The sequence below is a fragment of the Hemibagrus wyckioides genome, linkage group LG11, assembly GCF_019097595.1.
Source record: "Hemibagrus wyckioides isolate EC202008001 linkage group LG11, SWU_Hwy_1.0, whole genome shotgun sequence".
NCBI lineage: Eukaryota > Metazoa > Chordata > Actinopteri > Siluriformes > Bagridae > Hemibagrus > Hemibagrus wyckioides.
The window spans coordinates 10,168,092-10,191,458 of record NC_080720.1 but is presented as its reverse complement, the minus strand read 5'-3'; the positions used below and the strand labels follow the sequence as shown (position 1 = coordinate 10,191,458).

Sequence of the window (23,367 nt, the reverse complement as noted above, 5' to 3'; positions counted from 1 at the left end):
TCAGCGGGCATCTACACCAGTACTGCTGGCTAATTTCCGTGTACCAGTACCGGTCATGGAACAAGAACACATTTTATCTTCTCTGGAGAGGTAAAAGTTCATTCGAAGAAAGTCTAAGACAGTGAAGTGTATCTAGATGTGGAAAACAGCATAGGTGTAGAGTAAACTGTCCTTGTTATTATACTAATCTAGTGAAGTTTTACTATATAAATTAAATACTCGCCATCCTAGTGTAGCTTACTGGCTCCTTTTTACCTTCACCCTATTGAGGGGAGAAGAAAAAATCAAGCAATCATGATGATAATAATTGGATCAGGTTGTTTATTCCATCACAAAATAAATAAGCAAGTGAATAAATAAATACATTTAGTTGAATTCTACGTTTTAATCAAGACCTCATCATTCTTCACTAATACAGTGTGTCCTCGAGTAGTGTGTCCCTGTTTATCGAATGCAGTACGGACGACGTCTCCGGGGCATTTAGACGCAAACCAAACCACACACTATAAATAAAAATCAATACAATGAAGCAGCATTTCATTTTCTTCTAAGCAGACATAATTTGTTAGGGGTGTCTTATTTTCAGAACAACTTATAATCAAGAACATTTGGTAAATGATGCGTGAATAAGGTTATTTGGGTAGTTTCATACGAGGATTTTCCAGTGTGAATAAAATATGACCTTTGTTGTGGACTCTTGTTGGATTTTCTATGGAAAAAAGCCAGGAAGGGTTTCATGCTTAGGGAATGGGGTGAAAAAAGTAAATGATTCACTCTAAATCTTGCAGGTTTAGTTAGGCATCACTTAGCATACAGCTAATCCAGTCTGCACTGTTTTATTTTTTTTCATCCTGGTCTCCTCATTCACCTCTCACAGGCAGCAGATGGAATTGGTACATTTTTCTACATAGGGAAGAGACCTAAGCTCTATAAACCCGGGCATTTCCAGCATTTTTTCTCCCACCCTTTTTAACGCCGTTACCTTGTACACTTACACATCCATCCGGTCCTCTGACAGCAGCACAATCACATGCAACATGAAAAAACAACGCTTTAGAGTCATTTTCTCCTGCAATTTTATTACAATAGAGGCACTTTACTGCTCTCCTGTGGAAACACAGTATTCTGAGCTGCAGTCCATTACCCCGAGCCAAAGTGATGATAATGGCCGTGTTTACCATGGGAAAAAGACGTTTTTTAGAGTAATGCCTCTGCATTTCATGTCAAATGCACAGTGGATGACCTACAGACAGAGACTGCAGTGGCTGCACTTCAGTGGTAGATAATGGCATTGAAAACATTGCAATTAAACCAACTTGGAGCACATTTTTTTCCTACTGTAGAGTACAGAAGAGCAAAGGGCCTTTAAGTGCATTTGAAAAAAATTATATACTGAAAACCTGAAGTGTTTGCTGTTTAAAATCAGTATTAGTATAAATAATTTATCATCATTTGTGAGATAAACTCCATAAAAAGGATTTATTGTGACGGGGTAACAGGGTCTAAACATCCAAGATGTTCTATCCTATGTGCAAAAATAATATATCATTACAAGAGTCAGACTTTAATGGTTGTAATATTTGTACACTCCATTACAGCGTTCTAATTCAGCCTGTGTATGTGTGTTCCAGCCCTCCCTCGCCCTCCCATCTCTCTAATGGTGACTGAAACCACAGCGACCAGCGTGACTCTGACATGGGATTCTGGGAACCCAGAGCCGGTCTCATATTATGTCATCCAGTACCGTGCTAAACACTCTGAGAACGGTGGTTTCCAGGAAGTGGATGGTGTGGCATCGACACGCTACAGCATTGGTGGCTTGAGTCCATTCTCTCCATACGAGTTCCGTGTCATGGCAGTGAACAACGTGGGGCGTGGTCTGCCTAGCACTTCTGTGGAAACGCGGACTGGGGAGCAAGCGCCATCCTCTCCTCCGCTGAAGGTGCGGGCCAGGATGCTGAGCTCGAGCACAGCGCTGGTGCAGTGGGAGCCGCCTGAGGAGCCAAATGGGCTCATCAGGGGCTACAGAGTATATTACACACATGATGCACATTCGTACGCGCCACTCAGTGCCTGGTACAAGCACAACACGGCTGACGCTGCACAGCTGGCCACCATCTCAAACCTGGTGCCTGGCACCACCTACAGCCTGCGTGTGCTAGCTTTCACAGCTGTGGGAGACGGACCACCGTCCCAGACACTGCAGATAAAAACACTACAGGGAGGTAAGACAGACCAGGCTGAGTGAGCGTGTGAGGGTGTGTGAATTTGTAAGAGAATGTGTAAGAGAGTATGAGGGCATAAGAGAGAGTGGTAAGTGTGTGAGTGTGAGTGTGTGTGAGGGTGAGTAAGAGAGTATGAAGATAAGTGAGAGTGTGTGAGAGAGTGTGAGGGTGATTTAACGAGTGTGTGAATTTGTGTGTATGTGTAAGGGCGTATGAGAGCATAAAAGAGGGTATGTGTGTCAGACTGTAAGTGTGAGTGAGAGTGTGTGAGAGAGTGTAAGAGAGTGTGAGGGTGAGTGAGAGTGTGCAGGTGTCGGTGATAGAGTGTATGAGCGTGTGTGAGAGAGTGTATGGGTGTGTGTGAGAGAGTGTGTGAGTGTGTCGAAGGCACCTAACAGCTTGCGAGTGGATTAGTGTGTCAGGACCCTAAGAGCTCAGGTGTGTGTAAGGTGTGAGACTGACTGTGGGTTTCTGCAGTTCCAGCACAGCCAAGTGAATTGGAGGCAGAGGCGGAGCTTGACACTCGGATCATGCTGCGTTGGCTTTGGCCTGTTCAGGACCAAATTATTAAATATGAGCTCACCTACTGGGAAGCTGACTCTGGACACAAGGTACACACACACACACACATTGTACTCAGACAGCAGGTCATGTCTGGTGCATGTCTGCACTGGAATTGCAATGCTAGTGTAGTTTATAGGTTCATAGAGTAGGAATAGTATAACAGGACAGATTTGCATGTCTAACACACACACACACACACACACACACCTTAATAAATAACCTCATGAATTTCAAATAGATCTGCTTTTGGGATTCACAACATTTATTAAGAGCTTTCTCAAAGCTACGTTACTTTTTTGCCTGAGCTGTTATTTTAACATGAGTAATACTATTAATGGCAACAACTGTGTTGTTAATTTTGTATATCTCTTACAGAACCATGTGACCTTTGACCCAGCTGGTTCATACGCTGTGGAGGGCCTGAAGCCTGACACTCTGTATAAATTCACACTGGCCGCACGCTCCAGAATGGGTTTAGGCTTGTACACACAGCCCGTTGAGGCTCGCACAGCCCAATCCAGTAAGTACCTCACACACACACACACACACACATATTCCACCTACATTTTACACACACTCCATACACACAACACAATCCAATAGCTTTTTCTTGACATGACAGAAAAAGCTTTAATGTTGTTTTTCCCTGCTTTCATACCATATGCAAATGACTGAGTGAATGCTCATGATATTGTGCTAGCGTCTGCCTGTTGTTTGCACTTTCATTCTCTTTTTCATTTATTCATCCTTTTTTACTTCAGTACAGTCATGCATCACAGATATAAAAAAAAAAAAAGTTGGCGTGTAAAGAATGGCACACTTCAGATTTTATCTACACACTTTTTCCAGACGCTTCAGCTTTTCATGCCTCCCAGTCACTGTTATTGTGTTACTGTGGCACATATTTTTTTGTTTGTTTGTTTGTTTTTTATCAATGATGTCAGAGTGACGGGTGTGCTCACTCTAATCTCACTCCTCCAATTCTCCATCACTCACACTGAAGTGTTTATGACAGCTTGGGGAGTGTGTGTGTGAGTGTGTGTGTGTGCATGGGTGCATGCTAGTGCATGCGTTGACTGGCAGCTGAAAAAGAGGCATGACCTCAAAGTCGACTCTCTCACTCTAACTTTCCATCTGTTTTTCTCCTATTTATTAATCTATCTTATTCATCCATGATTTTTTTTTCTCCTTTTCTCTCATTTTCCCATTTGTTCACTCTCGTATTTTTTTCTGTCTCACCTATTATCTCTCGTCTCATCATCTCATCATACTCTGTTTGTCTCGCATGCTTATTTTCTTTCCCACATCTCTCTCTCTCTCTCTTTCTCTCTCTCTCGCTCTCTCTCTCTCTCTCTCACTCTCTGTATTGCTCTCCGTTTCCAGGTTTTGCCCCTCAATCATTTCTCAGTTTTATCTCCCTCGCCCTTATCTTTCTCGGGGTGCCTTTTCTCCCTCATTCCTTCACACTTTCTTCCTTTCTCCTTTTCCTTTACCTTTTTCAGTGGGTTACCATCATGACCCCTCACGCTCACAGGAGCACATCAGGAGACGTGTTTTAGCGCTTTGTCTGGAGTCAAACCACCATCAAAACCGGTTGATGATTATCATCTGAGCAGAATCAATGGTTACCTGCAGAGTCAGGGACAAAGTGCACTGCGAGCACCACAGATTCGCTTTTATTCAGTCGCTTATCAAATGCTGGAGCTGGATCCCCCTCTCATCACGAACAGAAATGCAAAATTGACTGCTTATTGAAAAAAAAAAAAGCAGCAGGGGTGTTAACATATAAAGGGAAGCAGGAAAAGGGGTATGTCAGGTGTTACCCTGCCTTCAAACCTAACTAACAACAGGCTGATAGTGTGCTCATTCCTTGGACACTTTAGGTCTGTTCAGGTCAAACTGGCCCAGGACATTATTGGGGTTTAAATTTTTCAATTGCAATTTAACATTCCCCCAGAATTTCACAATCTCTGAAATGAACATAAAATCAAAGCAAACGCCATAATATTTCCAAAATTACAGCAGATTTTCTGCAGATTTGGACGCATCATGTGACATCATCACAACACACCTCTTCAAATCATGAGTACAGCTTTCATAGAAAATAATTACATATATCTTCACTAGTTGGAGCTTAAAAGAGGAATCCTGTGCTTGCGATTTTGCCAGATAATTGGTTTTCACACAAAAAGCACAACAAATTTGGCAAGTTTTATAGTTTTATCACACATTTTGTAAAAAGCAACAAAATCAAGCATTTTAGTCTAGAGCAATCACAAAAAAACGTTTTTATATAATAATAATAATAATAATAATAATAATAATAATAATAATAATAATAATAATAATATTTTATGATATTAATATACCTATTATTATTATTATTATTATTATTATTATTATTATTATTATTATTATTATTATTATGTGAGCAGATGTACTTTAGAAATGTAGAAAGTCAGGGCTGCAGCAGCCTCAGCACCACTACTTCCCAAGTCGTTGAGTGTAAAGAAGACATTCAGATTTATATTAGGATTTCTCCCACAGGAAAATAAACAATTTCAGTTTTAAATAATGAATTCTTGAAAAATAGCTACATACAGTGTTGGATCATCTGATGGAACCTGGGAATTGTGCGCCTTACTGTATAAATAAAATATAGTAGAGTCTATCTATATTAATAAAAAAACAACATTAATGCTAGACAATGTCCAAGACAAATAACTCAACAAACAAATCCAGGATTTGCTACTGGTGTGTGTTATGGGAAACATGAAAAAATAAAAAGCACCTATGGCAAGCCTCATGGCAACTCCCAGAAAGTTCGGCAAGATCATCCAAATACACACCGGAGAAGCAGCTGACTTTTCCATGTCTGCCTATCATATGTGGGATTGTTTATCCTCCAGGCCAAATGGTGTGTTCTTCTCTCCTGATGTTTTCTATCAAAGGCTTTGTCGCTTTTTAGTGTAGTTCTGCTCCTCAGGACTCAAGAGGCCAAGCTGCTGTAGAATAAAGTGTGTCCAGGCACAGGTTAAGTCATGCCATGGTGAATTGAGAGTGGTGCTATATTTAGTGAAAGACCTGGTTTATCATTTATCAGCTGTGCATACGAAAATCATTTTTTAAACACAGAACGTGATTGATTGACATTATGATCACTGACGAAGTGAATAACACTGATTATTTCCTCATCATGGCACCTGTTAGTGGGTGGGATATATTAGGCAGCAAGTGAACATTTTGTCCTCAAAGTTGATGTGTTAGAAGCAGGAAAAATGGACAAGCGTAAGGATTTGAGCGAGTTTGACGAAGGGCCAAATTGTGATGGCTGGACAACTGGATCAGAGCATCTCCAAAACTGCAGCTCTTGTGGGGTGTTCCCGGTCTGCAGTGGTCAGTATCTATCAAAAGTGGTCCAAGGAAGGAACAGTGGTGAACCGGCAACAGGGTCATGGGCGGCCAAGGCTCATTGATGCACGTGGTGAGCGAAGGCTGGCCCGTGTGATCCGATCCAACAGACGAGCTACTGTCGTTCAAATTGCTGAAGCAGTAAATGCTGGTTCTGATAGAAAGGTGTCAGAATACACAGTGCATGAAGGTTTAGGGGGACCAACACAATATTAGGGAGGTGGTCATAATGTTATGCCTGATAATGTTGTACCCCCGAGCGTGTGTATTATTTTTTAGAAAAGTACAATGGTGGCAGTTATAAACTGATTTATGGGGAGCTGCTGAAAACTCACTAGTCAACTGTCAATCAGGTCAGAATAACTGACAGAGTAATGACTGACTATAGAGCTCACAACATGGTGCACAGATAAAATGTAAAGTAGGGCAAAAAATAACAGTTCATTGATTGAGATGTGAGACTCATCAGTTGAATTCATTTGTGCAGTTTTAGTCAATGTCTGCCAGCAACTCGCTCCACTTTCCACCAGAACACCAACATAGTGCATAAATAGCATCCCTGTACACACTCAAACCCTTTCTTCTCTAGGGTTTTTAGCCACGGGCACATTTCACTGAGAAATTGAGACAGGCCGGGAATTTCCCAACCAACTTTCAGCCGAATAATGACACGTCTTACATGACAAATTCATATTGATCTTACCGCAACACATTACAGTGGAAGAGACTACAGTGGAACACAGCGGTGGCAAAGATGATAATAATGAGGGATTTTTTCACACCATTGTAGGTTTTCCAAATATAATTGAGGCAATGGATTGCACATGCATAACCATAAATTGAGATTTAAGTTCTTTACCGTATATGGGGATTTGGGGGTGCACAAGCAGAATGTGTAGGATTTATCTAACGTGTTCTGCCAGATCTTCTCATAGAATTAAATCATGGTGATAAATGCGACTGCAGATTTCAAATGAGGAAATCATGAGGTATAAATAAGTGCTGACCTGTACTTATCACATCTATTTGACATACATTCAGTAAAAAATAATGAAGAGTGTCAGGACACAGCTACAAATCTGCCCTAATGGCCCTGATTCAAGACATAAGATGAACCAGAAATTACAAATTATTTTGTATTTCTGCTTACTAATGTACATAAACTTGTCCATTCCTTCTTGATGTATGATTCTGACCTCCACACCCACAGCCCCATCTGCCCCGCCTCAGGACGTGCAACTGCTCAGCCTCTCTTCTACCAGCATCAAGGTGAGTTGGGTGGCACCTCCTGCTGCCAGTCGCCATGGGAACATTGTGCGCTACTCCCTGGCCTATCAGGCGCCCTCAGGGGAGGACCAAGAGCGTCACGAGGTGAGGGACATCCCTGCTGATGCCACCAGCTATGTGCTTGAGGGACTGGAGAAATGGACATTGTACCACGTCTGGGTTAAAGCCCATACCGACGTCGGGCCGGGTCCTGAGAGCAGCAGCACCAGTATTCGGACCCAAGAGGATGGTACGCTTTCTTAACCGCCTCAAAAATCTGTCCACCTCCTTCAAAATGTCTAACTCCTTCAAAATCTTCCCAGCTGCTCAAGATCTCTTTACCATTTAGATTCCCTATAATCTGTTAAAAATCTTCCAACTGCTCCTGAAGTTTTTCTGAAGCTCCGAAAATACCATATTTTCTCTACCCTTCCAATCACACCAAATCCTCTGCAGTTTTTTTTTTTTTTATATAATGGATATGCCCAGAACTTCTGATTGCTTCAGACTTGTTATAGAACTTATTCTAATCTCAAGCTTCAACTTTTATCGATTTTTCACGAAACCTTTCTTCTTCATTCCTTTGAACCGCGTATCAGCTCATTCTTACCTCCCCCAAGCCTTTTTTAAATGTTTCTGTTTACTCCATAACACCTTATGTCTTTCAAACATCTTTCCAGTTTTTCCTTGCACTCATTAGAGCTGCTTCTAAATTCCAGAGCACCTCTCTTATCCTGTAGATACTTCTGAACTCCTTCCAGCCTCTTGTAAAGTCTCCTATTTGCTTCATATCCTTATTTACTGCCTTGAAATCTCTCCGATTTTATTCCCTTCAAAATCTTTACACAAAATTATTCAAGACAGTTTTCCAGTTGCTCCACAGACCCAAAATGTTGTCTGCACTCTTCAAGATCTTTCAGAAACCTTCTTCTTTTTCCAGAGGGGCTTTAAGATTCTTATCTTTCTTTCAGAGTCATTCTGAATGTTTCATTAGCATGGTGCTGCAGAACATGATGCATTAAAAAAGTTGCCGTGTTTCTAGTAACAGGGTATTTCACCCTCCGTCACTCTTTAGCAACGCTCTTATGCTCTTCTTAGGTATCCAGTATGAAGCCGGAGGGGATATGAGGGTAGTGTTTCTGTCTCACAGCTCCAGGGTCCCAGGTTTGATCCTGAGCTTAGGTTACTGTCTGTGTGGAGTTACAGATTCCCTCCTGCATCTGTGTGAGTTCCCTCCAGGTTCTCAGGTTTCCTCCAACTCCCCAAAATAAATGTCTGTTGATAGATCGGTCTAAATTGCCACCGTGTGTGTGTGTTAACCCTCTCCAGGATAAAATGGTTACTAAAAATAAATAAAATATTATTCATATAACAGCTGAGAAAAGAAATAATGAGACAGAAAGAAATGGTAAGTACTGAGAGAGAGAGAGAGAGAGAGAGAGAGAGAGAGAGAGAGAGAGATGATATGTCATGACAATCAAACTGCAGGACTGCAGCTGTGTCTTGTTGTGCAAAATGTCTGGGATTAGTGAGCAAAGGGTGAAAGCACTCACTGTCATGTGGACCACATCAGGTGCAAGTGTGTGTGTGTGTGTGTGTGTGTTAATGCTGCCTCTGCTGTGTGCTCAGCACTTTGACTGACAGCTGAACGGATGGCGAAGCATGAGCTCCACGTCCTCTCTCTGGCCGCGCCCCCTTTTCTTTCTCACTTTCATCCTTTGCTCCTTACACTTCTCCTTGCTTCTCGATGCATATCCTGCAGGCAAAGCATTTTTCACACCAGTGGAGCAATGAGGCTGAGCTGCTTAAACACACACCTGCGTTGATTCATCCTGCCTCACTCTTTGCCTGCAGTATGTCACTTTTCCTCTATCACTTGGGCCATCTGTGATTCTTTCAGCAGTGTTATTTGTCAAACTCTGTCAATCCTTATTTTTCTAGAGGCTGTCATTTTAACATCTATGTTCCTATCACAAACTGTTATCATGTATTCTTCTCGTCGCTGTTATTAGTTTTACTCAGCAAAAAGCACACAGCACTTATATTAGCCAGGAATGATGGAAAAGTAATATTTCATATCTAAAGTGAATTAGCTGATGGAAAAAAAACATATTGGTAAAAAAAAGGAAAGAAAGAAAGAGAGAGAAGTGGTGTGTGTGTGTGTGTGTGTGCTTTATGCATCTCTCAGACTAATAGCTAGGTAATTGAAATAAACTAGATAAAATAAAAGAGTTCTCTTGTTCGCCTGCACACAGATCATATTAGAGTGTGTTTGTGCACAAGCCCCACCCAGTCCTTCCCCTGAAGGCCAAACACTGACTACCACCGCCAGGAGCACACATCAAGCTAATTCATTCCAATTTAAAGAGGCATACACACACACACACACACACACACACATACAACTGCAGTCTGAGTGTTAATGCCATGGTGATCTCAAAGCACTAAGCTCTTTAACCTCTCACGCTGCTTGCTCTGCCTTCTCCTCTTCTATTGACTATCATTAACATCTACATTGCTGCTGATCCGCCTTATCGACAACAGATCTGTATTCGTCTCCAAGTCTCACAGGTGCTGTGAGTGAGCGAGTGAGTCAGCGAGTGAGTGAGTGAGTGAGTCAGCGAGTGAGCGAGTGAGTCAGCGAGTGAGTGAGTGAGTGAGTCAGCGAGTGAGTCAGCGAGTGAGGGAGTGAGTGAGTCAGCGAGTGAGGGAGTGAGTGAGTCAGCGAGTGAGCGAGTGAGTCAGCGAGTGAGTGAGTGAGTCAGCGAGTGAGTGAGTGAGTCAGCGAGTGAGTGAGTGAGTGAGTCAGCGAGTGAGGGAGTGAGTGAGTCAGCGAGTGAGGGAGTGAGTGAGTCAGCGAGTGAGGGAGTGAGTGAGTGAGCGAGTGAGTGAGCGAGGGAGTGAGAGAGTGAGCGAGCGAGTGAGAGAGTGAGTGAGCGAGGTAGTGAGTGAGTGAGTGAGTGAGCAAGCGAGTGAGTGAGCGAGCGAGCGAGGGAGTGAGCGAGCGAGTGAGTGAGCGAGCGAGGGAGTGAGCGAGCGAGTGAGTGAGCGAGCGAGTGAGTGAGGGAGTGAGTGAGTGAGCGAGCGAGCGAGTGAGAGAGTGAGTGAGCAATTGAGTGAGCGAGGTAGTGAGTGAGTGAGCAAGAGAGTGAGTGAGCGAGCGAGTGAGTGAGCGAGCGAGTGAGTGAGGTAGTGAGTGAGTGAGTGAGTGAGCAAGCGAGTGAGTGAGCGAGCGAGCGAGTGAGTGAGTGAGCGAGCGAGTGAGTGAGTGAGTGAGAGAGCGAGCGAGCGAGGGAGGGAGGGAGGGAGGGAGGGAGGGAGGGAGTGAGTGAGCGAGGGAGGGAGTGAGTGAGAGAGTGAGTGAGAGAGAGAGTGAGCGAGTGAGTGAGCGATTTAGTGAGTGGGTGAGCAAGTGAGAGAGTGAGTGAGAGAGTGAGTGAGAGAGTGAGTGAGCGATTAAGTGAGTAAGTGAGTGAGTGAGCGAGTGAGAGAGTGAGTGAGAGAGAGAGTGAGCGAGTGAGTGAGTAAGTGAGTGGGTGAGCAAGTGAGTGAGTGAGCGATTAAGTGAGTGAGCGAGTGAGTGGGAGAGTGAGTGAGCGATTAAGTGAGTGAGTGAGAGAGTGAGTGAGAGAGAGAGTGAGCGAGTGAGTGAGTAAGTGAGTGGGTGAGCAAGTGAGTGAGTGAGCGATTAAGTGAGTGAGCGAGTGAGTGGGAGAGTGAGTGAGCGATTGAGTAAATGAACAAGTGCTTGAGTGAGAGAGAGAGAGAGAGAGAGAGAGAGAGAGAATGTGGGGGGGGGTCACAAGCTCGCCTCCACAGTAGTTGCTGATGTGTGTGTGGGTGGGAATGTGAGCTCTCCTCCTACTCACACCCACAAATAAAATGGCAGCTACAGACACAATAGATAGATAGATGGATGGATGGGTGGATGGATGGATGGATGGATGTTGGGTAGGTAGGTAGGTAGGTAGGTAGGTAGGTAGATAGATAGATAGATAGATAGATAGATAGATAGATAGATAGATAGATAGATAGATAGATAGATAGATAGATAGATAGATAGATAGATAGATAGATAGGTAGATAGATAGTTCCCAATCTTAATGAAAGCACATTTGTGATACTTATCATGTTAGCTCTTTTGTACAAAAGGTCAGATTTTCCACCAGTCTTATCTCTTCCAGTGAAGCACGTGTTCAGACGACACTCCAGTGGATCTGATCAAACGTGGATCGTCAGGTTTTACACAAGCTTGTTGAATCTTGAGTGTATGCTGTCATAATTAATGCAAGGTTCGACTTTTCACTCATGGTTATTGCTGGTAATATCATTTAAAATAGCAAAATAGAAGCATTTTCATAAGTGGTATCACACTTTTGGACCCCGTAGTATATAAACACAAAAAAAAGCAATGACCTTTAGAGTTCGTCATGGTGATGGATACAGTATTTTTACCCCAGGCAAACAGAAAATGGTCATATTATTGTGTGCAGTGTTTATTTTCCAAAATCATTGTTGGCCAGTAATCCGAGTTGACGGCAGACAGACATGCAGCAAATAAAGAGATCCATACTGTACATGGACGAACAGACCGAGGGTTAGATAGATAGACGTGTGTGTAACATTCTGTCTTTCTTGCAGTGCCTGGAGCTCCGCCACGCAGGGTGGAAGTGGACGCAGTGAACTCTACAGCATTCCGCGTGACCTGGAAATCTCCGCTGGTGCAGAAGCAGCATGGAGAGATCCGCGGGTATCAGGTGATTTACTCCCGTGTGGAGGACGGAGAACCTCGAGGACAGCCCACTATCCTGGACGTAGCACTTCCCGATGCTCAGGTAATAAACACAAAAGCCAGCTGACCTTACTGCAGTAATCCAAAATGACGTACAGTAGCATTAAACAGTCCGAGTCTTGTGTAGCCGTCGTTTTGATGCTGATGAGACGTGAGATGATAATGTAGTAGAGAGGAACATGTTCATAATGGACTCATTATCATGAGGCGTTTGTGAGAGTGTTTAGGCCTACGCTGGTTATATGATTAGTGGTTTGGGACACAATGGAGAAATGGTGAGACTTTTGTGATTATCAGTAATTCGTATATTCAAATTTACCAGACATTCAGTATTTAGGACATTTTTTGGGAGACCATCAACATTGCTTATTCAAGATTCAGGGTTTTTATTGGTCACAGTTATATATATATAATGAAAACCCGGGCACTCCTCCTAGACTATTTGTGTAAATAAATTAAGAACTATGTTAAAAAGAATGAATTTAAGTAATAAGGAGTAATAATAGTAAATAAGGTAGAATATGTGTATATGTTACATGTAGTACAGCTATGTCACATGTAAGAACGGTACAGAATGGGCGGTGGTCGTTAACCAGAAGATCGGGGTTCAAGCCCCAACACTGCCAAGCTGCCACCGTTGGGCCCTTGAGCAAAGCCCTTATCCCCACCTGCTCCAGGGGCGCTGCATCATGGCTGACCCTGCACTCTGACCCCAGCCCCCAAGGATGGAGTATGCGAAGAACGAATTTCACTGTGCAGTAATGTATATGTGACAAATAAAGACAATTCATCTCAACTTGGAAAGTGTTATATTTAATGTGCAAGTCAACTACATGCAGTAACTGTAAAGTGCAGTGTGCAGAATTACAATGGAGTCGATGAGTCTTTACAGAATCCTCAGAAATGATGAAATGGGCATGTCCGTGTTCAGGAGTCTGATGCCTGAGGGAAGAAACTCCTCTTGAGCTTCTCAGTTCTAACCATTAGACTGCAGTAGCGTTTGGCTGACTTTAACAATTCAATCTATTGCACTAGCCTCTTCCAGTGCAGGTAGCTTGTTCACACTGAGAAATTCATTGAGATGTGTTTTACGTCCTCGAGCCAATGAAAACGAAAATTCCCCTTTGTAGTCTTGGCTTGCTTAACAATCGACGTCTATTGTGATGTGAAATTTTCAAGATGACGGATGCACCGAGGCTTATTCGGGGAGCAACAATAACACTGCTGGTTAAGTCATCTTGCACTAAACACAATCCATCACTGTCATCTTTAACATAATTTCCCTTCAGTACAGAACAGTTTACTGAATTTTCCTTCTCTCATGTCTCAGTCCAGCAGTATTGTTTACATGCTGTGCGTTTCAGCTATGACTAACTCCATTATAAAAACAAAAAAAGTTAGCATTTATAATAAATGAACCCAATTTAAAAGAAAAAATGCCAAATGAAATAACTACCGACATTCAGTCCGAGAAACGGCCAGCTATGATTCTTTCATCTTTATTGTCTTCACCTTCATCCTCTCTCTCTCTCTCTCGCTCTCTCTCTATCTATCTCTCTGAAAGGTCATGCTAGTCATCAGTGTGCCGTTCTGCTCGTCTCATTTTGTTTTCCCATCTTACTGCAGCAGATAAAACTCTCACCTCCCATTTCCACCATCATCTGCATTCCTCTCTTATCTGTGCGTGCAAAGAGAACCCCTTGCACACCTGCAAACACACACACACACAACCACACACACACACACACACACAACCACAACCACACACACACACACACACAACCACACACACCACACACACAATCACACACACAGACACACACAATCACACACACTACACATACACACACACAGACACCACACACAACCAAACACACACAATCACACACACCACACACACAATCACACACAACCACACACACAATCACATACAACCGCACACACCACACACACACCATACACACAATCACACACACCACACACACACACAACCACACACACCACACCACACACACAACCACACACACACACAATCACACACACCACACACACACACACACCTCTGCACTTTTTTACTGTCCCCATCAATCTCCATCGGTTCTTAAACCTCTCTCTGGATTCTCTATCTTTCTTTCTCTGGTGTCTATCTCACGCCCTCATTTCTCTTAATAATTTTTTTACCCTCAATGTCTTATCTTTTTCTGTCCATCCCTTTTTCTCTTTGTCTATTTCTCTTTGTTTATATTCCTCTCACTAATTTTTGTTAATAGTTATTTTGCTCTCTCTCTCTCTCTCTCTCTTTCTCCCCCCCCCCTCTCTCTCCCTCTCTCTCCCCTCTCTCTCTCTCTTTCTTCCTCCTTGTCTCTCATTTTCCAAGTGATCTCATGTAGATTTGACATTTTCTCAGTGAAAGAGAAAGGAGTGCAATGTTTCTGTCATTCTCACTCACTCTATCTACTTTTCTGTTTCTTTCCCTGTTCCAGCGATCAGAATTGTTTATTCATTATCTCTCTCTCTCTCTCTCCTGCTTTCTCTCTCTCTCTCACTCATATACTTGGTTCTGTTCCCAATGTCACTGTGACTTAATAGGCACTTTTTCATTCTTTCTGTCTGCATATCAATCGATGAATAGCAGCATTCTGTTGTCTGTATTGAAAAGCCAAATGAACTGTGCTTTGTGTTTGTGTGTGTGTGTGTGTGTGTGTGTGTGTGAGAGAGAGAGAGAGAGAGAGAGTGAGTGATGGAGAGATGAGATTAATTTGGGACAGCCTGTGTCACAAATCTGTGTGACGGATTGGGTATGTCATGTGTGTGGTGCTGAATCATTTTGAGTGGCCTGTTTTGTCAGGTTGGTGTCCTTGTCTAGTAGAAGAGAAGTAGCTATAATCCAGTTGTGTGGGGGGAGTTTTTCCTGCCAAACCCTCCCCCATGAATAGTACAGGTCATGTCGCTTTGCTAACAAACTCTAAAACAGAAAACTTAACCTAAAATTGGAACAGGAGTAAAGGATGCGTTTTATTACGGATACTTCTGGGTAAAGTTCCATTCACCCTGATACAGATTCTTTTGAACAGACACGTCTTCATCCTGCTCAGTCTATTAAGAACAGATGGAACAGGTCGATCTGAACATAAGAGACCCTTCACCATACAGAGATTTGAGTAGTTTTACATATACACTCTGTAATTCTTCTGAGAATGGATGAAAATATATGGGTAAAAATTGCTGTTATATCCACCATCCTCTTTCCATCTGCTTCAGCTCTGCATTGTCAGACTCTACGGGTAAATTACACCACAGAGAAATCACCAGGCTGCAGACCTGCATTAAGGATGAGGAAGAAAAGAGTGCAAATCATGGCTGATCCAAATATATCTTCGAGATAATTCTTTCTTTCAGTGCTTCCACAAGTGAAAGAGTAACCGTGATTTAGGCCTTTATTGACCTGAGACTAAAACTGAAACTAAATTGAACTAAAATAAACTAGATTTAGAGCTCGGTAGTGACTGGTAAACAATTTCAAGGGCTGCGATTAAAAACCAAGAAGTCTTGGTGTTAGAGGCTTAACAGCTGTTATTACTCAGGGGTTTGAGCCCTAGAAACTGGATCTAAATGGTGTTATGAAAGTTCAAGTTAACATTCCTTTAAATTCCCCTCTCTCTCTCTCTCTCTCTCTCTCTCTCTCTCTCCTCACTTTACAGTTCCATATTCACACTACACTGTGAATTCACACTACTGTATATAGAATTTAGAGTGTTACTGCGTCACTGACTGTGACCTAAAGTTAGAGCTTAGTTAAAACTGGGAGACCTGGGATTAACCCATATCTGTTGACCTAATGGTAAAGGAAATATGGAGATGGGTGGATCCTTTTGTTGTCTTTGTAAACTACCAATGGCCATATTTACATTCAGGAGAATTTAATTCATGGCAACAAAGGCAATGGAACTGTGAGTGTTGACTAACTATGGTTTGCTAACCAAGTTGCTAAGATGAAGCCTTAGGTCTATATTAAATGAATAAATAGATAAATAGATGGATGGATGGATGGATGGATGGATGGATGGACGGGCGGACAGACGGACGGACGGACGGACAGACAGACAGACAGATAGACACACGCATATGGCATATCAACCAATAAAATCCAAAATGTACATCAATATTTACATGGGAAAATGATGTGTATTTAGAGATGAGTTACACAGATGCTGCAATCAATTTTCTGGGCTCCCCATTCAGATTATTCAAATGAAATGCATGTAGACAGCCGTTTTTTCAGTAGAAGTGTTAGAGAAAGCATTTTTCCGTCGCACATAAACCACGGCCTTTATGCCCCCAAAATAGGGATAGATAAATGCAGACTGAAGACGGACCGTCAAATGTCATACACTGTAACATAAAAGTAATTTCAATCTGAAATAAAGTGTAAATTGAAATTAATGAAAATTTAAAAGACTAATAGGATGATATATGAATGGGAAAAGCGGTAGCATATTGTCAGTATACCGATTTACTGCATGACTAGTCCAAGTTCTAATTATCGCATTAATCACTGGTTTAATTTTACAATATGGCTTCTACCCTCATTATATTACAATGAAATTATTTTGTATTTTATTTTCTTATATTGTGCCCTAAAATAATTGGGGCGCAAAACGTAATAAATCAAGGTCATATTAATGTAATGTGTGTGTGCGTGTATATATATCGTGCCTTTAATTAGCTATTCTGACTTATATTTATGTTAATTTCCTGTAAATGAAACATGCTGAGACTTTAAAGGAGAAGCTGACCAAGCACTCGTCCATTATGCTGATCTCTGATTTGCAGTTTACTTGAATTTAATTCTCTGCTTATGCCTCTGATTAAAATGATGTCCTCTATACAAAAAGGTATTTATGTATTTAATCTTGGCCTTATTTATTATTTCAGTGGATTGTGATTGTGAACACCCTGTTGAGTTAAACACAACCGTCTCCTGTGATTTCTGAATAGCCCTTCAAGTCTGAAGTTTGAATAACATGCACGGTTTCCCTAATAAATCCTCATTAAATCAACCCGTTAACGAATATATAAAAATAACACCCATAGTACATATAGTTTAACTCTAGAAATTTGTATCTGTACCCTGGTAATTATACTCTAACTTTCTTCCTTTATTACCTACTTATATTTTATACTGAATAGATACTGTCCTTTATATCACTGAATTTATGTGACACCTGCCCCAATAAGTCCTTGGATCTCTTGTACTTTGAAATTATTATCATTTGGAAAGGAATAAAATGAGAAGAATTTGTGCAATATGTTGAAAAAGATTTTTTTGTATTTTAACCAGTGCACAGTTTCCACAATTTTTGTTTCTGAGAGCTGTATTAGATAAATAAATAAGAAGAAGTTTATTTTATATTGCACCCAAGGGCAAATCTCAAAAATATTCACCAAAGAAATGCAAAATAATAATAATAATAATTATTATTATTATTATTATTATTATTATTATTATTATTATTATTATTATTATTATTATTATTTAATAAAATAAAATATTAAATGAAATAATAAATAATTAATAAATAAATAAATAAATAAATAAATAAATAAATAAATAAATAAATAAATAAATAAAAATAAAATAATAATGACTGGTGTTCACAGTTTATAAGTAAACAAGCTTAATTCACAATGCAAAGAAAGATTCTTTCCAATGGGTTTGAATAAATATAATCATGGTACATGCCTCATCCTGCTCTCCAGATATATTTACTGACATGACCGAAAGAAGTTCATCATTGCCAAGATGTAGGCAGTACAGTACTATCATTCTCTCTCTCTCTCTCTCTCTCTCTCTCTCTCACTTTATCTGTCTATCCCTCCCTGTGATATGCAGATTAATGAGCTGTGACTGTGATATCACTCCAGGCAGATAAAGAGGCTCCTCTCTCACACATGGTGGCTGTGGTTAACTCCATGCTGGTTCGAGTCTCTCCGTATCGGCCTTGTCCCAATCTGACTTCTTTTGCTCAATCTGCCTAAGATGAAAGAGGACTGTTTAACTCCTAAAAAACTAATTAGTGGGAGGAGACGCCCCTAAGTGTTAAATGAGACACAGACTTTCTCCTGCTTTATCTGCCTCTTAAAGAGATTTTTAAAAGGCGAGATAATTCATATCTCTATTTCTTCCAACCCATTTCCTCTGTAGACTCAGCATGATGGCTCCACACTCTGTCTCTGCATGCTATAACATCAGGCAGCTGGAAGCGGCTGGAAATGTTGTCGAATTTGTTATATTTGAGACGTACTCAGAGTCAATGAGAGAAGCAAGACATATTAATCACGAGGCTGGCAATATAATGAATGTCTGTTTTTCCTAATACAGGAAGCTCCAGACTAAACACAAACACCACAATGTGTCTTCCAGTAATGGATTAATACGTGTGCAATGTGTCTTCCAATACTGTAGAAACACTTGTTCACCTGCCCTCATTAGTCCTTTGGATGAACCACGCAGCCATCTTAGAGCAACCACTTGGCAAAAAATCAGCATAGTGCAACTCCTTTGCCACTAAAGTTCGTTTTACCAGCTCGATTAGAATTTCTCTTAATATCCTGATTAAAACACATTTGTGTCATTGTATTTGTTATGTAGTATTTAGTAAGCTTTATTCCAGATGTGCTTGACGACAATCTACGGAAATTTTAGTAAACTGAAATTGAACTGTTACGAACAGTAAAATGAAAGATTTTAGCTTTTTGCCCCATCATATTCCCCCAGCAAGTTCATGTATGGTTAACAAAGTTAACACAAAGGTGTGTTTTAATGTTCACATGCAGGAAGATAATGAAATATTTGCTGACAAGCACACACACTGAGTTTCAGACTGATATTTTCCCCTGCTCTTCTTCCTCAGGAGGCCTACATCACAGGGTTGCAGGCTGAGACATCATACTCCGTTACCGTGGCAGCGTACACAACTAAAGGTGATGGAGCTCGGAGTAAAGCCAAGGTGGTGACCACTACAGGGGCAGGTAAGGGTGTGCTTGTGTGGCATGTAAGATGGAGACTATATATATATATATATGATATATATGACGATGGAAATATTAATAAGTGATTTATTGTATATATTTAAACCAGCATATTAAGCTGGAGCTGCTGTAAAGCAACAGATGAAGTTTTTACAATTTGTCATTAAGCACATTGCTCATTTGTGGCAGTTTATTTCATTAATATTTAATAGCTTTATATCCCTCACTGACTAACAGCTACTTATTGCAATGGCGAATGCAGTCATAAGGAGGATTGCTCCTGGAAGATAACATGGGAATTTACTTATGTAATGTTAATGAAGATAATGATCTTTTGCTACTTATGCATGTGAAAGTTTTATTTTATTACCTCTTTATTTTGTCTTTATATGCTCACATGTGCATGTATTGTTTGGTATTGTTTGAGTAAGATGTGACATTAGCTAGATTAGGCTAGTATACGGATGTGTATGTATAGTGTATATCCAGCTCAACTGTGTCTGTCTTTTTGCCGCTTTCTCTCAGTGCCAGGTAAGCCCACTATGATCATCAGCACTACAGTGGGTAACACAGCTCTGATCCAGTGGCAGCCTCCAAAAGAGACGTTTGGCGAGCTGTTGGGCTTCAGACTGCAGTATAAATGCCAGGACGACGATGATAATGATGACAAAGATGACAATGATGAAGGCTCGTTCATCACGCGCCACTTCATGCGCACCGATGACCATTTCACCGTCACCGGGCTGCTCAAGGGCTCCACTTATAGCTTCAGACTGAGTGCCAAGAACCGAGCCGGCCATGGAGAGGAGCACGTTAAAGAGGTCTCGCAGTGAACAGTGCCAATGCATTTCAATAATGTTATTATAACTTGTCCTGTCAATTTCCACTTGGTTAAATCGCCTTCTATTTACGATTTTTAGTTCTGATGTGAAGCAAAAACAAAGCTAAATCACAAATGAAATACAAATCAGTGAGAAAACTGCCTTCTACCTAGCTCATTAGGAGAGCAAGCTAACTGTAGTCGCTATGTGCTCTCACTTCAAGCACCAACAATATCAGCTACTTCTTCAGCACTCTATTTTGCTTCAGGGCAGGATGACAGGTTAGGATAAAACCATACTGTAGATATAAGGGTTTTTTTGTATGTCAGACATTAAAAGTGATATCATTGCAGGCAGCAACTAACGTTATGACTGGGACTGAAATAAGCTGTTCAGTTTGTCTCTTTATTGTTTCATACCAAATTTGCAGGGAATTAAGCACATCTTGATTCAAGTATCTCCTGATATTCGCTGCTATAGCTGATATTGGGTCTCTGTATTGGGCATGTAAATAGAAAATGTATGGTCACCTGCTGCTTTTTCACTTGGTAGTGTGAACTAAACAGCGCTATGAGGTGACGGTACTGGGAAGAGCTGGGACTGAGCTGCAGTTTTTCCCTTCAAGGGCAATAGATGAACTGAATTTGCTTAACAAAAGTGTGTGATATGACTTTATGTAGAAATTCCTCATTCAACCACAAGGTCACACCAGCCATCAATACATGCAAGGTGAGCTTATCGCCAAGCTTTATAGTTCTTCATTCTTTTTGCTGAGGTAATTGCGAGCAAAAAGGCAGTAGTTAGAGGGACTCATTTCACTTCGAATTATAAAGTTTTATAAAGGCAGTGCCTGTAAAGAGAGGCCTGATGTGACTTCAGTACAAGCCTACGTCGGATATTTGCGGGAAACGTGATGGACGAAGCTGCCTTCAGCAGGCTGGGAGTTTATGAGACTCCAGTGAGATGCTATCCACGCTGTTATGATGCACTGCAATGGCTGAAAGCTGGTCTGATCTGTGGTTTGATTGCTGAATTGTGAGCAGGATCAGTGTTAAAAATTAATACAGTAGACAGTGAGGCCAGTCATGAGCCAGTGCACCCTGACCTAACACACTGTACTGTCCTGCCAGGGAAAAGCCGATTAGACAGTGAGTCAATTTGGCATTGCTGAAGAGGTCCATCTGCATCCTGCCACACTTTTCCCAGATCTGGAACACCCCTTCTGGGTGCAGATGCCACTCTCCCAGGCATATGTGCTGTCTCCGCAGTGTGTTCTGTTGAAGCTGTGGCTTGCAGAAGCCATTGCTCTGAACGGCAGGGGTTACTCTTTTGATTATATCTCTGTTTAAAATATTCTAATATATACACTGCACGATTGTCTGGCCTTGCTGTATAAATAGCAGCACCTGCTAAAAGGCACAAATTTTATAGTCTGGAAAAAAAAAACATACCACACATGAAATCAAACTTAATATATTCAAGATTATTAGATTTAGCAAATGTAGAGTTTTACCTTCTATATGTTTTCACTTTAGATCACGACCCCTGACGACGTACCTAGTGGTTACCCACAAAACCTCAGCGTGGTGGGATTGAGCTCCACCTCGACCACTCTAGCATGGGCACCACCACCACTGGTGCAGAGAAATGGCAAAATCGTGCGCTACGATATTGTGTACCGTGACATCAACAGTGTGAAGAATCAAACCAACAGCACAGCAGAGACACGCATGAGCATCGGCGGCCTGAAACCCGACACAACCTACGATATCAGAGTGAGAGCCTATACCAGGAAAGGACCAGGACCTTTCAGCCCCAGCATTCAGAGCAGGACCATGGCCACATCTGTGCCTGGTGAGACACACACACACACAGTTATTAATACCGAGCAGAACAGATGGCGGTAGCTGAAACACTGTGGCAGGACAGGCACGGCTTGTGCTTACAGACACCCACGCACAAACACAGATACACACACACAAAAACACACATACACACCTGTATACAGCCTAAAGGACAGACAGTTATGAAAAGACTACTGCTGTGTCCTTTAATCATTATGCCATGGCCAATGTGATGACCATGAATGTGCACAGAAAAAAAATATATATATATAATAGCACATATAATCATATAATGATAGCCTATTGATATATCAGGACTAGCAAGCTGGCAAAAATAAAAATGAGTTTTACTCTTTTAAGATATAAGGAAGCGAACAAGGAAATCGAGAAAGTGTTCAAAAATGTTGAAGTAGCCATGAAATAAAGAAGATAAGGAGTGCTGAAGCTTTGTGGCATTCTCCATCTCTGGCTTATCCCACTCATCTGATATCAGGACACTTCACTGTGCATTATCGCTTATATGTGGTATAAGATACTCAAGCACTGTTGTCTTGGGGTGTACGTACTAGTGTGTGTGTGTGTGTGTGTGTGTGTGTGTGGGTGTGTGTGTGTGTGGGTAGGTGGGTGGGTGAGTGTGGTTTTGGCAAAAATTAAACAATTATGACTGTACCTTCTGCTACAGTAGACATCTCATAGTGGATGAGTGTGCTATGAGTAGACGGGCTAATAAATAAACAAACAAACAAATAAATAAATAAAGTACATTATAGAGAGTGAAGGAATAAAAAGCACAAAGTAAAACAAGTAGCATAAAACCCTGAGGTAACAGTCCACTAATTGAAAAACAATAACAAGTAAATTGAATATCACAGAAGATCGCCAGACCACAAGCTCCAGGGACGAGAGTCATCCGTTTATTTCATAGTTCTTCGCTTTGTGTTAAGTCTCGCTCTGAATATGTCTTATGCCACAGGCAGTGACTTTCCCCCTGGACTGGGTGACTGCAAATCTTTAGCCTTTAATAAACCAGCCTTATTAAGAGGATTTCCAGTGTCATGGTTATAATACAGATAATCGCAATAACACCGAAGTAGGACCAACAGACCAACAGACTAGGGACCTCATTACACCAAACACTAGAAACTAAGCGTGAGACCAAGAAACTGCACAGAGATCGGCGGATGCCGATGTCACATTTTACGCTTGGCTGAAAAAAACAGCTTTAATGTTTCTGTATGTCTAAATTAATTTGTCTGAATGTTGTATAACAATGTGCTGTAAAATGTAAGGTGCCCTTTTCAAATCAAACAAGGCATGGTGACAGTTTAGCATTTATACACCTATTTTATCTAATATTTAAATCACCTACTCAAAATGAATGTGTGTGTGTGTGTGTGTGAGAGAGAGAGAGA

General features: G+C 41.3%; 1 protein-coding gene across 9 annotated transcripts in view; it reads left to right on the top strand.

The window, feature by feature from the left end:
* Positions 1–23,367, top strand: part of ptprfa (protein tyrosine phosphatase receptor type Fa) — a 211,210-nt gene that overhangs the window by 137,402 nt on the left and 50,441 nt on the right. For 6 of the 9 annotated variants that reach the window (XM_058403026.1, XM_058403025.1, XM_058403028.1 and 3 more), the window contains 8 exons: positions 1,632–2,225; positions 2,703–2,836; positions 3,165–3,309; positions 7,411–7,716; positions 12,108–12,301; positions 19,173–19,290; positions 19,816–20,111; positions 21,647–21,965. In XM_058403026.1, the coding sequence (XP_058259009.1) occupies positions 1,632–2,225; positions 2,703–2,836; positions 3,165–3,309; positions 7,411–7,716; positions 12,108–12,301; positions 19,173–19,290; positions 19,816–20,111; positions 21,647–21,965 (2,106 nt within the window). The remainder of the gene's footprint in view (positions 1–1,631; positions 2,226–2,702; positions 2,837–3,164; positions 3,310–7,410; positions 7,717–12,107; positions 12,302–19,172; positions 19,291–19,815; positions 20,112–21,646; positions 21,966–23,367) is intronic. The other 3 variants (XM_058403030.1, XM_058403033.1, XM_058403031.1) reach the window with 1 other exon arrangement.